The following is a 14821-nucleotide window of genomic DNA, read 5'->3' as shown; positions in this document are numbered from 1 at the left end:
CTATGTGTTGGCCCTGTGATGGACTGGTGACCTGTCCAGGCTGAACCCCGCCTCTCGGCCAAAAGCCGCTGGGATAGGCTCCAGCCCCCCCCCCCCCCCCCGCGACCCTTAACAGGATAAGCAGAAGAAAATGGATGGATGGAGTAAAATAACTAATAAAGAGCATGAAGCGAATGAGAAATAATTGCTCTTTTAGTTCCCTCCATTCATTTCCACCTGCAGATACACACTGCTGATCCGTGACATAGTCCAATATCTTAGAACTAAATTTAACATTTTCAATAATATCTAACCCAGCGTTACAGTCAGGTAAAGACAGCATGTGAAGTACGCTAACTGCCAAGGGCTGATGTACACAGACTTTACTAGATATTCATTTCAGTCCAGTGTATGTTGAGGTGCTCTTACACCGAGGCAGCACAGCTTGTACAACCACATTTGTGTCAAACTTCATACGTGGTGTTACTATTTCTGCCACAATACAACAGGTTTACAATATTCTGAGTTGTAATGGAGTGGAGAGTAGGGCTGTAGCGATACACGAATCTCACGATATGCTATGTATCACGATATTCAGCTCACGATACAATTCGATACACTTTCATCCTTTTATGAACGATTTTAAAGGGACAAAGTGTTTTGGTGACATCTTGTGAGTGTTCCATTAACTTGAACTGAACTGAAAGCATCAATTACACAACACACGGCTCTGACTGGCAGCTTGCAAATGCTGGACAAAATGAATCAAAGCTGTGGTGAGAAAATTAGTTTCATTTATTGAAACTGAGTGCAAATTGTAGCTTGCAAGCTTTTGAAAAGTAAAGTGAACAATGGAGAGTTGAAGTGCAGCAAGTGGCCTTCTTTGGCAGCTTTTTTAGCTTGATACTGAACATAGGAGGTAGCTACTAGCCACTACAGCTACACTAGTGGCTGGCAGACCTAATTGCTCTTCCTGCAATGTGCGGGACACGGGGAATTTGAATGGGGCTTAATGCAGCGATACTCTCTGGGGAAACAAAACATCAATAATTGCTCAGCCCCAGTGGAGAGACACTTAGTTTACCTGAGCATTAACAGATATTTGCATACAGTAGATCTCCATTCAATAAAACACCTGGATTGATCTAATAGTAATATAAAAACTGCAATACTGAATACTGTTTTCTTCAGCAATGGACACCTGCCGTGTTAATCATCTAAGAGCATTTGGAACCACATAAAAGATCCTTTAATACATGTCGAGAGATTATATAATTGTACTTGGTAGGAAAACACGGACACAATTCTTATTCATTATTATTATTCATACTCAACATCTCACCTCCTTCCAAGATGGATCCAACAGTCCAAAATAATGGATCTGAAAACAAGACGGTGTGTGCAGGTTGCAAAGAAGACAAAATACAAAGGATCTCGATGCAGGGATACGTCATATTTAATAAAGCCTACTGCTCTCATAACAATTATAAGGGCGAATATGAATATCAAACGTCAGTCTTTGCAATAACAATCTCTATTGTATCTCTATAGTTACACTTCTTAAGTGAACAAAGAACAATAAAAAAAATATTTTTAATAATTTGTCATTTAGAATCACGGTCATTTAATCTATGTCCACATTCATAATAAAGAAAACTTAAGGACTTTTTAGTGCACCTGAAAGGAAACATTCCCACTCAACATGTCAGTATTCTATGTGCCCAACAACTAACTCCATTATACCAAACTCTATTAAATAAGTTAACTTCCTGCATTTCAACAAAACAACCATATTTAATTCAATATGTACAAACACTCTTAAGGTTTCAAGGTTTCTGACTGAACAGAAACACATTCAAATGTTTTCAACACTTCATGTCCACCTCAGGCTTGAAAGGAAACTCTCGATTTGTCGGTTTGTCTCAGACTAAAACAACTGATCAGAGTTCGAAGCGTCAATAAGACTGTACAGCATCTATTCTGGGAAGATTTACAACAGAAAAATTCCCTACGGCTGAATCATTCAAGAGGCCCTTGCATATTCTTTCTCTAGTCACCTCTAAAATACATCATCACTGTTGGTGCGAGGACAGTTTTAAATTGTACAATAATGTGTGTGAAAGTGCATAGGTGAAACCCAGCCCTCAACAGTGAAATGTAATTATTACATAAAAACAATTAAAGCAATACCTCACCCCAAAAAGTATGTTTCGCCTTTCAAGTACTCACAAATATGTTTTTTTGTACTCACCCATCCCTTCTTTACCGCCCCAGAATGCAGGAAGAGGCAAGCACGGAACTTGAAGCTAATGGTCGCTGATGATTCGGTGCTAACAAAAGTGTTTGTGGGTTACTGAGCATCACCTGGATGACGAAGATGTCGACTGTACTAAGGAGGTTGTTTTTGGGCAGTTTGGCTGCTGTTAGCTAAACATCAACATTAGCTTCAAGCTAAATATATTTAGCTGGCTCTTTCAACATTCTGGAAACAGGTTTTTTTTTTTTTTTTTGCCAGTTTATCACTTTTGAGCTCAAAGCACCCATTTGAAAGTGCTTGAAAGGCAAAGTACACTTTTGAGGTATAAGTATCACATTTAATCTCTTACACAGCAGATGAGTAATGTCCTTAAGAAGCGATGACAGGATCATAAACTTGTAAAGCATTTGTGGTCCAATATTGTTTCCTTTGAAGAACCTCTCATCCTCCCCTTCCTGAGAGCGATCCATCTGTTATATCGCTTCATCAGCCACGTCCTCGTCCACTCTCCTTCTTCCACTCACCTTTGACTCTTTCCTTTCTCTCTCCAGCTCCTAACACTGAAAACTTTTCCATAACTTCCTTTTCGAACCCCTCCATTTCATCCTCTATGGCACTATCTTCCTCCTCCTCATCTCCTTCCACCAGATCCTCTAAAATATCACCCATATCCTCGACGAAATCTTGAAAGCTCATCTGGTTGTGCACGAAAACGCCATCCCTGAAGAACTCGGTGGTGAGTTTCTGGAGCTCTTCCCGCTTGGAGGAATCCACGCCAACCTCCTCGGCCTTGGCCAGGTATGCGTTGAGTATAGCCTCAAACTCAGGTAAGGGGACGGGGAGGAGCCCCTCTGCCTGAGCACAGCTCTCCACTGAATCACAGTGCTGTGGTGGTTTAGGCTTGTGCTGGAGGCGGCCTCTCTGCTGGGTCCAGTACTCAGGCTGATCCACGGACGACCGGTGAGTATGAGGGGGCTTCCTCTCCCCCCACACATGCTCCTCATGGTGGTGGTGCTCATCTTGATATTTCTGGAAGCTTGATTTGTCCTTTTTCTCTTTTCTCTTCCACTCTTCTTCTTTCTTTTCCCATTGTCTCCTCTCACCCTTTTCTTTCCCTTCTTTACCAAAATCCTTCTTCCACTCTTTCTTCTCTCCTTTCTCTTTCCAGTCTTTTTTGTCCCATTTCTCCTTGCCATCTTTCACTTTCTTGAACTCCTTCTCACCCTCCCGTTTCTCCTTGACCTTCTCTCCATGATCTTTTCCTCCCCTCCTATACTTCTCTTCCTTATCCCTCCAGTGTGTACCTTTATTCAGTTTCTCATACTTTTCCTTTTTCCACTCTTTGTTCTCCTTCCATTCTTTTCTCTCACTCTTATCTGTATGCTCTTTCTTCCCTTCTCTATCCTTCCACGGCTTCCCTTCATCCCCTCTGCTGACCTTTTCCTTTGTCCACTCCTTCCATTTTTTATCGTCACCATGACTCTTTACCTTCCCTTCCCTATCTTTCACTTTGTCAAATTTGCCTTTTTCCTGTTTCCATGTTTTCTTCTCTTTCCATTCTGTCCTACCTCCATCTTTACGCTCCCTTTTCTCAGGTTCTTTCCATTCAGATTTTTTGCTCTCTTTCCACTCTTTCTTCTCGCCTTTATCATGTTTGTCCTTCCTCCACTCTTTCATCTTGTCAAATCTTTGTTCCTCTTGTCGTTTACTTGATTGTTTCTCTGCAGATCCAACTGAGCCCTGCTTGCTGTCCTCTTGCTGACCACTGGGGGGCAGTGTAGTAGATTCCACAGGTGAACTGACAGCGTCTTTGGCTGCAGGGTGAAACAAAGGAGTCATAAGAACTACAAAAGTGAGAAGAAAAGCCTTCAAATGTGGACAGCAGGAGAAAAGAAAAAGGAATGAAACATGTAGCTGTCTAACATCTATCCTCCTACTATTCTACTACCTGAGGAGCGTTTTAATTCGATCACAGTGGCTCTCAGAGTGTCTAGTTCTTTCTGTAGGGCCGGGACAGACTCCAGCTCTCGCTTCATCTTCTTGTTCTCTTTCTGAAGGACAGGGAGAGATGCCATCTCTTTCTTCAACCTACTGTTTTCCTCCTCCAATCGTAGTCGCTCCATTGCTCCCTCTGCTGCCTGTCCCTTGGCTACTTTTAGCTCATCTTTCTGGGCCTGAGGAGAAAAGAAAAGGGTCCTGTGAGATTATTATACACTCAGTAACACAGGCCCACATCTATGCATGACACCTACACACCCACACACACAAACATATGATGAGAGACATTGATGGAGCCATACCTGAAGTTGGGCCTGTAGAACAGAAATTTGCTGGTTTCCTTTGGCTAAATTATCTAGAATGTCTGAACTGTCCACATCTACTGGGCGTGGAGGAACCTCTGGATTAAGCCACTCCTGCTAACAACAACACACACACACACACACACACACACAGTTCAGAAAATGGCAGTTATACTTTCAGTATCAGTGACTTCTCCTTAGAGCATCGCACTAAAAATGTATGAGGTGGCACTAAAACTGGGTACATAAAATTGGCATATATAATGAATCAAATTGAGACTAAAGCGATCACACACAAGACAGAAGAGTGACAAATGCACATCAGACTGACCTGTTTTCCTGGCACTTCTGAATCTTTCAGCTCCCTTGTACCATAGTCACTCTCTGCAAATTATTATGCAAAGCTTAATTTCTATCTGCATGAAGCACCGGCAAAACAACACAAGCAAAAGCTTTATACTCTATTAGGGCTCCCTGCCACATAGCAAAAGGCTTTAAAAGATACATACACCCCCCCCCCCAACACACACACACACACACACACACACACACTTGATCGCTGGTTGAAAACTTTGTATCTCACAATTTTGGCAAGTTTCCTTAAAAACAACAACAACAGGCTTTTACATTGGTCTTTTGTGACGACATGCATGCAGTGGTTATTCTTCATTGTAGTATTTTGGTCATGTTTGTTAACTCAATACGTTACTTATTGCAAAATAAAGAACATTATATTGATAAAGATTAAGACTGTTGGTGTATGTAGAGGTGGGGAAAATAATCCACCCAGAGATCTTGTAGATTCTTGAGCTTCTTCTATTAAATTATTGATTCATCGATGCAGAAAAAAATAATCAATTACTTATAACATGTTTTCAGTCCCTTTGATGAATGAATGTGAAAAAAATGTGTCAAGTCTATACTACGGGGTCATAGATGTTGCCTCTGAGGTCTGTGTGCGTGCAGGAATCAACCTCTGACACACTCAACAACGATAGGCAGAGGCTGCAGTTCAGGCAGTAAATCGTGAAATTTACCGCAAAGATACATTTTTACGCGAGTGGACGACAATTTGACAATCATTGCTGTTAGTGCAATAACAGCTATGCAAAAAACAAAACAAAAAAAACAAATATGGTATTCAGAGGAATTCATCCAACCACCTCTTCAAGAAGCACACACAAAGAACAGTGGTATTTTCAACTGCTCCCGTGAAAAGTATAGTTATTAAACAAATATTAACCACAAATCTTAAAAGGTGGTAACTTCATAGAAAGAGTTACCAGCTCAGCTGCTTGTTTCCAAAGCAGAATCGGAGAAGTGGGGAGGGCCTGGCACAAGCTGTGTCTTCAGAAACTTCCCCTGTGATTATGGTGTGAGGAATATGGCCCTTGGTCACTTTTCCATGACATCAATACCAACACCACAGCCTTGAGTCTACGGCTTTATCAATGACAATAACCCTATAGTCCTTCTTCTGTAAGACACCTATGCAGTTAGGTACACATTTGGTTGGATGCACTTTTCCTCACCTGTCCATCTAAAAATACGGACGTTAATCTCAAATATTACAAACTTCCATAAAAAAAGAGATACATGCAGCCTGTCTCAGTTATGTACCACTTGACACATGCCTTCTCACCTTTGCGTGTACGCCAACATGTTGTTGAATGTTTACTTGAGCATTAAAGGTTGGAATTTGGGCCAATGGATTAGATCAGATCTGTAAATACTTCTGATATCCAATCTAGTGATTTGGACCGATACAAGTATTGTGTCAGCACGTCTAGTCAGGAATGGTATTTACTGACATTATTTTCCAGTGAGATGCTCTCATGTACTTGTGTACATCGTTGCTGGATTAAAAACTATTAAAGTAAACCTCATTCATCGTTTGACGTCTTTTTTTTAATGAAACCACAATTCGACAATTCCTGATGACAAAATGTGCTTAATTAAATACATAATTTAAATCTAAAGAACAAAACAAGGTGGAAAGGAGATAAAATATATATTTTTCTTTGTTAAATCAGAAATCGAGATGCATCAACAATTAATTACTACCGGTAATCAATTTTGGGCTATGATAATGGAACTGTATTGTGGATCAGCTGAATGGCCCTCCCCTAGTCATGAGGTACAAGGTTTTCATTTGACAGCAACCAAAAAGCCTAATTTTAAAGTGCATCACTCTCTCTCTCTCTCTCTCTTTCAATTAGGTTCGACTACATGCAGTACTTCAAAAAGTGTCAGAAAACAGTCTTTTTCTGCATGCACATTGGATCACACAAGAACATGCTGAGGCCAGGAGCACACGCGCTCATTCAGCCACACAGGACCTACCCTCATCCAGGTCCATGAAGACACCTGCAGGTATAATACACCTCAGTCTCAGAGCACCCTTCAACTAGTTTGGTTCAGCTGATTTCATAGATCTGTCCCACATCTAACCTCATTTTAAACACAAAATCAATCTAAAATAATATGAACAGTCAAAACTTAATGGAATGTGAGCCTTCACCATGGTGCCCACCTGAGAAAAAGATGGTCCCAAGGCCTAAGAGGATGACAGCACCTAAGATGCACTTGTTCAAAGAGAAGACACTTTCCTCCTCTCGTTGTGGCAGCTGAAACTCTTCCTCTCCTTCCTCTTCTTCCTCTGTCCTTCCAATCCTCTCCAGGGTTGCCAAGAGAGATCGCCTCTTCACGTCTGGATCTCCCTCCTCTTCAGTGGTCTTGGCCCTCTCCTCCTCCACCCTCTCTGATTCCTCAGGGAAGTCTGAAACAGAAGGAGGTATACATCAGTTGTAAAGAAAAACATTTGTGTCTGTGTTTTTAAAGCATCAGTTTTATTGGTTCACACCAGGTAAAGATGATGTAAACACAGGATACTGTTGACTTTCACACAGGTTTTATCAGATCTAATTAAAAGAAGACAGCTGCATAGTATTTGCAAAAAAAATGTGCTATGTCGTTGCTAATACATTGGCTAATTTTTTGTATTAAAATATCAATTTGAGGCCTAAATCAACAAAGGCCTCATTTCTCAACATGTGGCGCCTTGAAGCAACAGTTTGAATGTTTCCAAACTATTTGTATCACACTTAGAATTGGGTCACATATAAAAAAAAAACCTCTATGACATTCAGTTCTAATTAGTTAATAAAACTGCATGAAATGCACAACAGAGTAAAAACAAGACCCATTTTTAGTGCGATGGTAAGACAAAGCACTGCAGACCAAAAACACCACACTGCAAAAAAATTTGAGAGGTCTCGGTCCCTCTGAAGCCAATTTACTTTTAAGGATGTCATGCAACTTTTGGTTTATCGGTCACGTCAGGCTTCCTCCTCCTACCAACCACAGCAACTCCAGACAACTTCCTGGCCCAGATAGGGAACAAGTCCAGGACCAGCTGGGCCAGCAAGTACATTCCCAACACAAATAGTGCATCCGGCTTCGTCTCCAAAACCAGGAGACATTTAAAAACAGGCAAGCCACATGATGATGTGCTGTGAATGCAACAACACACAATAAAAAAAATGATGGTTGGATAGTCTTACATAGCCAGACATCCCTGTCACACTGTGGAAACACAGTAGAAGCGTCTGGCTCAACACTTTATCATTCTGCTTTCGTAGAAAAGACATTTTAGATGCCGCGATGGCGCCCACACAAAATAACCTAGAGGGAGACCGTGTTGTGTACAGAAGCTTGTTTATGTTTCCATATTAATTTTAGCTAATTAAACCTGCTCTCTGAAAGGACCAAGCAGGTTGCCTTACCCCATGATCCAAATCTTTGTGGACTGCTACTAGCTTGTCACCTCAGAGGATGTTGTTGTTTTACCCACTTCACGAGTCGAAAGTTGTGCTCCTACCTGCTTGTTTCCCCAGGTCAGTCCTCCATGAAGACAAGTCTGACTCCTCTCCTTCCGTCTGGAGCCCCTCCCCTTTAAGTAGATCTGGTGCTCCCTGCTCTGTAGGCCCCTTTTCTGGCTGTGTAACCTCAACCCCTCCCAGAGTCTCTGTGCTCAGCTGTGAGACTGGGGGCTCGTCGGGGGAGGGAGTCACGTGGCTGTGGGCATCAGAGAATGAATTGAGGTGTGGGCTGGACTGCGCCGGGTCGTCAGCTGTGGCTTCTGATTGACTGAGTGCTTCAGCATCAGGGACGGAGCTGCTGGGGACTTCCAGAGAGGAGGGAATGGGGGCATCCGTGACAGATGAGGGCACTGAGGTGTGGTGATCTGTGCTAGAGTCTTCATTTAGCTCTTCTTTTTTCTCCTCTGATACCTGGGTATTAGAAATGGGTCATTAAAATTCCTGTGGGTATTGCTGCAGAAAAGTTTTACAAGACCTTTGATTTTAGTACTTGTACAAATTGCTCATTTGAAATATCATTCATGTCATTATGAATGTTTCATTTCCAAACTATTTCTCAGGTCTACAGTGTAAAGGGTTGTAATTCCACAACAAAATGGTTAAATCAGAGAATGATAACAGACAACCATCATTGGCGAACCAAAACTACATATCCTGCAAAGTTGTGTAACAAATATTGACGTTGTGATAGAATACGATGCGTGTTGCCGTCTTACCGGGTGCTCCACAGGGAGCTCCTCTGCAGATGCTGCACCCTGGTCAGACTGGGTGCTTGCCCCGTGGCCTGGCTCTAGGACAGGAGAGGAGTCACTTAGAGCAGTTTACCATTTCTAAATCAGCGGCTCCTTTCTATGGCCCACAGGAGCTGGGACACCCGTTGCCGGTGTGATTATCAGGGCGGGTAAAGAGGAAAAAAGGTAAGATATCAAAATGAAATGTATTAGGTGTGTTTGATTGTAAAAACCACCTGCTGTAGATGTACAATGTTCTTCATGGTGCTCTGTTCCTTCCGCCAGAGGCTGCAGGGTTTCAGCAGCAGTCTCCTGGTACAAACACACAAACATCGATTCAAATTAATGATCAGACAACAGCAGGCAAATCTAACTGCATGTCTTTGGATAGTAACATGGCACCACAAAGCTAACAGGTTATAAAATTAAGATGTCTCGTTATGATCAGGAAAAATCTGTCTTATTACAGAAACCTACTTCACATTCAGGTGACCCAAAAAAAAAACCCAAACCTCAATTGGGACAAGTCATTTTCTTTAATGCATTTCCATTGAGGTCATATACATCATGACTCCACATATTCTTATAATACTCTCTACAGAACAGTAATATACCTCAGGAGTGAGGATGGTCCAGCTGTTGTTGGTACTGCTGCCACCAGACATGGCCCCCTGGAGGCTTCGCGTATCTCCTACAACATGGCACGCACATACGGAGCAGATTTTTTTCACGAGTTTGTGTTAGCTACATCAGCCAGTGAGTGAACAACCACTGGCGTGATGGAACATACAAGTACAACGTACACATCCAAACAGACAAACGGTAGAACCCAACACATCCCAAAATTTCTGATGCAAGTTGACCTTCTTTAAAACATAAAGTGATATTCCACCTTTGTCTGGACTATCAAGTAATCACTAATAGGTGCTTTGAACTCATAAAAACTTTTCCCCTCACTGCTGCATCACTTCTTTATGACTCCAGAATGCAGGAAGAGAAAGTCATTTCAAGCATATTTAGCTGGGAGCTAACAGTGACTGACAGCAAACATCAGCATATCTGTCTGTTTACAAAGCTCATCGCTTGACGCCGGCTGCATGACATGGTAATAAGTAATGTGGTGCTACAGACAGATTCCAGCCTGCAAATCATGTCCTAGGGAAAACCTCCATTTGGTTCAATTCCCCACAAAACTCACACCGTCATTTCAATATGGTTTTCAATCAAAATATGAATGACAGAAGAATGATGATGTATTGTGAATCATATTGGAGACACATTATCAGTCAAAATAATCACAACTACATATTTTTTTCCAATCTTTCAGCTCTCAGTCAAAATTTTACCCACAAGGGCTGGGCATTTTAGCAAATATGTATTTAAATAAGACGTTTAGAAACTGTCACCTCTTGTTCGGTAGTAGAAATGTGGTTCATACTTTCCTTTCACTGGTTCAGCATATTTACACTTGTCTACATACTGTATTTACAGCTTGTCAGAGAAATATTAGGACAGGGTAAAAAAGACGTTGAAACTAATCATTCATTAATCATACAAACTAGGTAAAACTGACATCATGGTGATGTTGCTTTGAGGTAATATGGCTCACACAACCTAACATTTTGTTTCCACGAGAAACCTAAAAAATAAAACTGCCGTTTATATGAAGAGCTTGGAATAGGAAGCCCCCACTTACTCTTCCATACATTATTTATAGTTTCACTTATTGATGCCGACATAGGATCACATCATGTTATTTGATGACATAGCCAGTCACCTATTTAGCCAGGCTAACCTAATATTGCTGCTGTCAGGAAACCTCCTCCCCGGGGAGGCCCGCCTCACACGAACATTTATGGTGTTGCCAACATACCTATGAAGGACCAATATATCACTCAGGCTCTGGCTGTGTGGAAAAGCACGTCAGTCTCTATAGGATGAGGGTCCTACAGAGACTCCAGAGTCTTCATGTCAGCGGCGCCTATGTTTGTTTAAGTCTGAGTCACACTGCTGTCAGTGAAACGGAGGCAGGTAAATCTTATTGTGTGTAGATATGTGGTTCTTCAGAGGGCTGACATTCGATAAACCTGCTGACAGTGTGCAAACAGGTTACAAACATTTACATCTTCTATTTACACATGCAGAGGATTTGAATGCCTCACCCATTCTACTGATAAATGACCTACTGTAATGTGCACTCAACACAGCTTGCTTGTGTGTGTGTGTGTGTGTGTGTGTGTGTGTGTGTGTGTGTGTCTCTCTCTCTCTCTCTCTCTGTGTCTGTGCAGGAAGTCCAATTCCCTGTGAGCATTCAATTTGTCATTAGTAGTTTGTGTGTGTGTTGTGAGCCTTTTTGGTCACCCTGGCTTTTGACTAAGCGGGAAATGTTTTGGCGGAGACTCTGGTAACTAAGGCCTGCACTATATAGACTGCAGAATGGGCTGTCTATTTCAAAGCAACTGGGATGGTGATGGATGTTAATGGATGTCTGCACCTACCAAGTTTCAGCTGTTAAGAGTAGATACTTGAAGACAGACTTACAGGCTATAAACACATTTGGTGGAGTTTCTGCTTTCTCTACCTCTGTGGTAAGAACAGGATCATTCAAGTAGAAACATTCTGACATTACAATTCAACTTCACAGCTTGGTTAAGTTTCTTTCACAGAAAGATGACATAACACAGATGCATAACAACAATGTGCAGTCTGACTTTCTTCAGAGAGCGAACCAGCCACTCACTGTTACACCACATTGTCTGGGTAATGACACACTTCACTCCCTGAATTCAATTCTCTCCTTGTTCCGCAATTTAGGTCTGCTAATAGAGTGCCTCCCAAGAGAAGTCTTTTGAATCTAGCTGAGGGTCCAATGAGCATTGTGGGGCATATAGTGGAATGGCTTAAATAGATAGCAGCTAAATATAGCTGCTAAGAGATTGACTTGAGACAGAAAGCGAGCAGAAGATGGCCATGGGGAACAAAACAGAGGCAGCGTTAGAAAAGCTTAAGTGCAGTAAAATCTGGCTTTGTACAGAATAACTACATTTCACTGCCTCTAAATTTAATGATCCATGTCAAATTCATTCTCTAAAGCTTTAGTGGACATGACTATGTCATAAAATAACTTGCAAAATGTATTTACATAGGTTTGACAACATGCCTTGCCTCTGTTTACTAGTATCCCACCAAACACAGGCTTGGATTCCGTGTCATCTAGTGTTGATACGGGTTTACATTTACACCTTCGGGCCTAATCTTTGCATCCCGGTGTCAGCACGGGAAAACTACCAAAAAAGGTCAAAACTAAATAGCAGAGGACGGGGTTAAAGCTCCTCAAGCAGCATCACACACGGGGCAGGCAAACCGAGTGACACCATGAAGCGGACGGACGCTACTTTGAGTGGCTGCGTGTAACTGAAACATATGGCAATAAAACAGAGAAGGACAAACATACACATGAAACCGTAAACTTCCTTTTAATAGTTTAATATTCTAACCAGCAAACGTAGTTTAGTTACTAAAAGAAAAAAAAATATTATGAACATGTTACCGTCAACCAGGAAAACGCGAGTCAACCGACGTTTGCTACGCCATGTTGTGATTCACTAACACAAAACATGAAGTTGTTAATACAAAATAGAACACGTTCAAGTTCAGGTCAGTCCTACCTTGGTCCGTTGCTTTACCTCAGGCCTCAGAGACCGCCGTCACTCCGCCAGATACTTCTGACTCTTCCATCCAACTTGGGGGAACTATTACAACGTGCCTCCCGGACTTCCATGAGCCACGTACTTCTCGTCCAATCACAGACAAGTTTCGGTCTGATCCCGCCTCTTGTCCTTCTGCTCCACCAATGGTAGCGCGGCTTTTGGGCCTGTTCAGTTAGTGAAAGGTGATTGACACTCACAGGTGATGGAGAGTGAGTTTTAGTGTTGAAAGCGTCTCACAGTCATTGTGGTGATTCCAAGTTGATGCTGATATGTTGGGTGGTTTTATTGTTCTATCCCATACAAGTCCTGTTGCATTCATCTGATATTTTCCAGTCAAAACAAGGAAAAGACATACAACAAAAACGTAATTACACTGACAAAAAGAAAGGTCCCAAAGTCTCACTAAACATATGTAAAATACGACCTACTCCGACTCCTAGATTTCTGTTTTAAATAGATATTAACCAAATAATTACCAAAATGAACATACAGACATAAAGGTAATGATTTTCTATTGACTTCATCCTTTATTGTCACATCAGTTTGTGTTGCTGTACAGTGAACATCACAATCAGGGGTGTCATATCCCTCCAGATCTCAGATTCAGCGAGGTTAACATGAAGGAACTAAACCAGTCCCACAATGAACATCCGTAGCATCTGTACAAGTGTTTCCTGGGAACCCAAGAGGAGCATATCCTATAGACAATGAAAAGCAGAAATATCGAATTATGAAATATTTGAAATATGTGTATGATTTAATAAACCTGTTTCTAATTACAATGAGAGACCAGTTTATACATCAGTTTGGTCAGTTATGTCAGACAATATTGACTTATTGTAGATATATGGCAACGTGACAGCATGTATGTTGTCTGAATTTTTTCTTTAACAGAATATAACTTGGAAAAAGATATTAGGATCATTTACAATCAATCAATTCAGAGTGAAGCTTATCATTTCATGTCAGACTGGACCATACGTTTTTAAACTGTACATTATTCGGCCTCCGTTACACACATTTGTATGCAAATTTAAGGAATCATTAGAAAAAGAACATTTCCTGATATGCTGACTTCACACATCTCATCAAACAGATTAACAAAGAGGAGACTTCAGCAAAACTGCTCATCAGACTGATGGATTTAAAAAAAAAAAGACCAATATCTAAAGATATTGACGACATATCAGTATTATTGTGAATCCCTAATCAAAGTATTTCAAGTGATGTTCCTGTTGAGTGTACTGATGCCCATATCTTTGGGTGATACAGTTTTATGTTAAACTGTAATTTATCCTGCCTCCAGAGAATCATGTATCTTTGTCACAACTATTTCATAACGTGACAGATTATAGAAAAATCAAATGTATATTACAGCAGATAAGTATCAGCGTTAGCCGCAGACATCCTGTGTCTGTGGGGCTTTAACTACAATTGACACTTCAGAACAGAGCACGTTGCTTTCAGCAGTAGGCAACATAAATCATGCATCTCTTTTATACAATGCTTTGAACTCCTACGGCAGTTTGTTGTGATATGAGGAAAGACTCATACTTGCCAATGCTTTGCCAGCTCTGCTGATCAAACACTCCATCTCTGATGAAATAAAAGCTGGTTAAAATTACACTATAGGAGCCAACAGAGACACGGGGAAAATCAATGTTTGACCACTTGATCCACTCTCTGTCAGTCCAGGATCTCTTTGATGCACCAGCAGCAGAGGAGAAAATAGAGGCACTCCTTAACTGACTGGATGAGGCCGTAGGCAAAGTTTCCTCCCAGGAAGTTCTTTCCCCGTCCAAGACCCATGGCCATGTCTCGCAGGTGCTGCCCCAGGGAGGAGGAGGGCATGGCCTGGGGAAGAGGACGCTGAGGGTGCATGGCTCCAGAGAGGAAAGGAGACAAGTAGGGGAGGCAGCAGCCGATGAGAAGAAATAGGAGCCGAGGTCTGACAAATGGGATC

General features: G+C 41.6%; 1 protein-coding gene across 4 annotated transcripts; it reads right to left on the bottom strand.

The window, feature by feature from the left end:
• Positions 1 to 1413: 1413 nt before the first annotated feature.
• Positions 1414 to 14549, bottom strand: pbxip1b (pre-B-cell leukemia homeobox interacting protein 1b). 4 transcript variants are annotated; one of them, XM_086218426.1, is made up of 12 exons: positions 14413 to 14527; positions 12817 to 13556; positions 9763 to 9839; positions 9385 to 9460; positions 9134 to 9207; positions 8417 to 8828; positions 7070 to 7315; positions 6880 to 6903; positions 4868 to 4920; positions 4537 to 4650; positions 4185 to 4410; positions 1414 to 4050 (listed from the first exon to the last, which is right to left on the bottom strand). In XM_086218426.1, exons 3-12 carry the CDS (start codon positions 9811 to 9813, stop codon positions 2723 to 2725), a joined length of 2604 nt encoding a protein of 867 aa, XP_086074552.1. In that variant the 5' UTR covers positions 9814 to 9839; positions 12817 to 13556; positions 14413 to 14527; the 3' UTR covers positions 1414 to 2722. The 4 variants fall into 4 exon arrangements, with proteins under 4 accessions (XP_086074552.1, XP_086074551.1, XP_086074554.1 ...); XM_086218425.1 differs by having other exon boundaries at positions 12817 to 14549; XM_086218428.1 differs by having other exon boundaries at positions 4329 to 4410; positions 12817 to 14549.
• Positions 14550 to 14821: the final 272 nt, after the last annotated feature.

This window comes from Aulostomus chinensis, chromosome 11 (genome assembly GCF_037954235.1).
Source record: "Aulostomus chinensis isolate RoL2024-O1b breed Wild chromosome 11, RoL_Achi_v1.0, whole genome shotgun sequence".
In the NCBI taxonomy this organism is placed as follows: domain Eukaryota; kingdom Metazoa; phylum Chordata; class Actinopteri; order Syngnathiformes; family Aulostomidae; genus Aulostomus; species Aulostomus chinensis.
Note: the sequence above shows the minus strand (reverse complement) of the source record. Positions and strands in the feature narration are given on the sequence as shown.

Coding starts and splice junctions, on each gene's coding strand:
- pbxip1b (XM_086218425.1), bottom strand. CDS start 9,813: ATGTCTGGTGGCAGCAGTACCAACAACAGCTGGACCATCCTCACTCCT. Junction 9,208..9,384: donor ACATTGTACATCTACAGCAG/GTGGTTTTTACA, acceptor CTCCTGTCCTAG/AGCCAGGCCACGGGGCAAGC. Junction 4,921..6,879: donor CTTCATGGACCTGGATGAGG/GTAGGTCCTGTG, acceptor AATAATTTGCAG/AGAGTGACTATGGTACAAGG.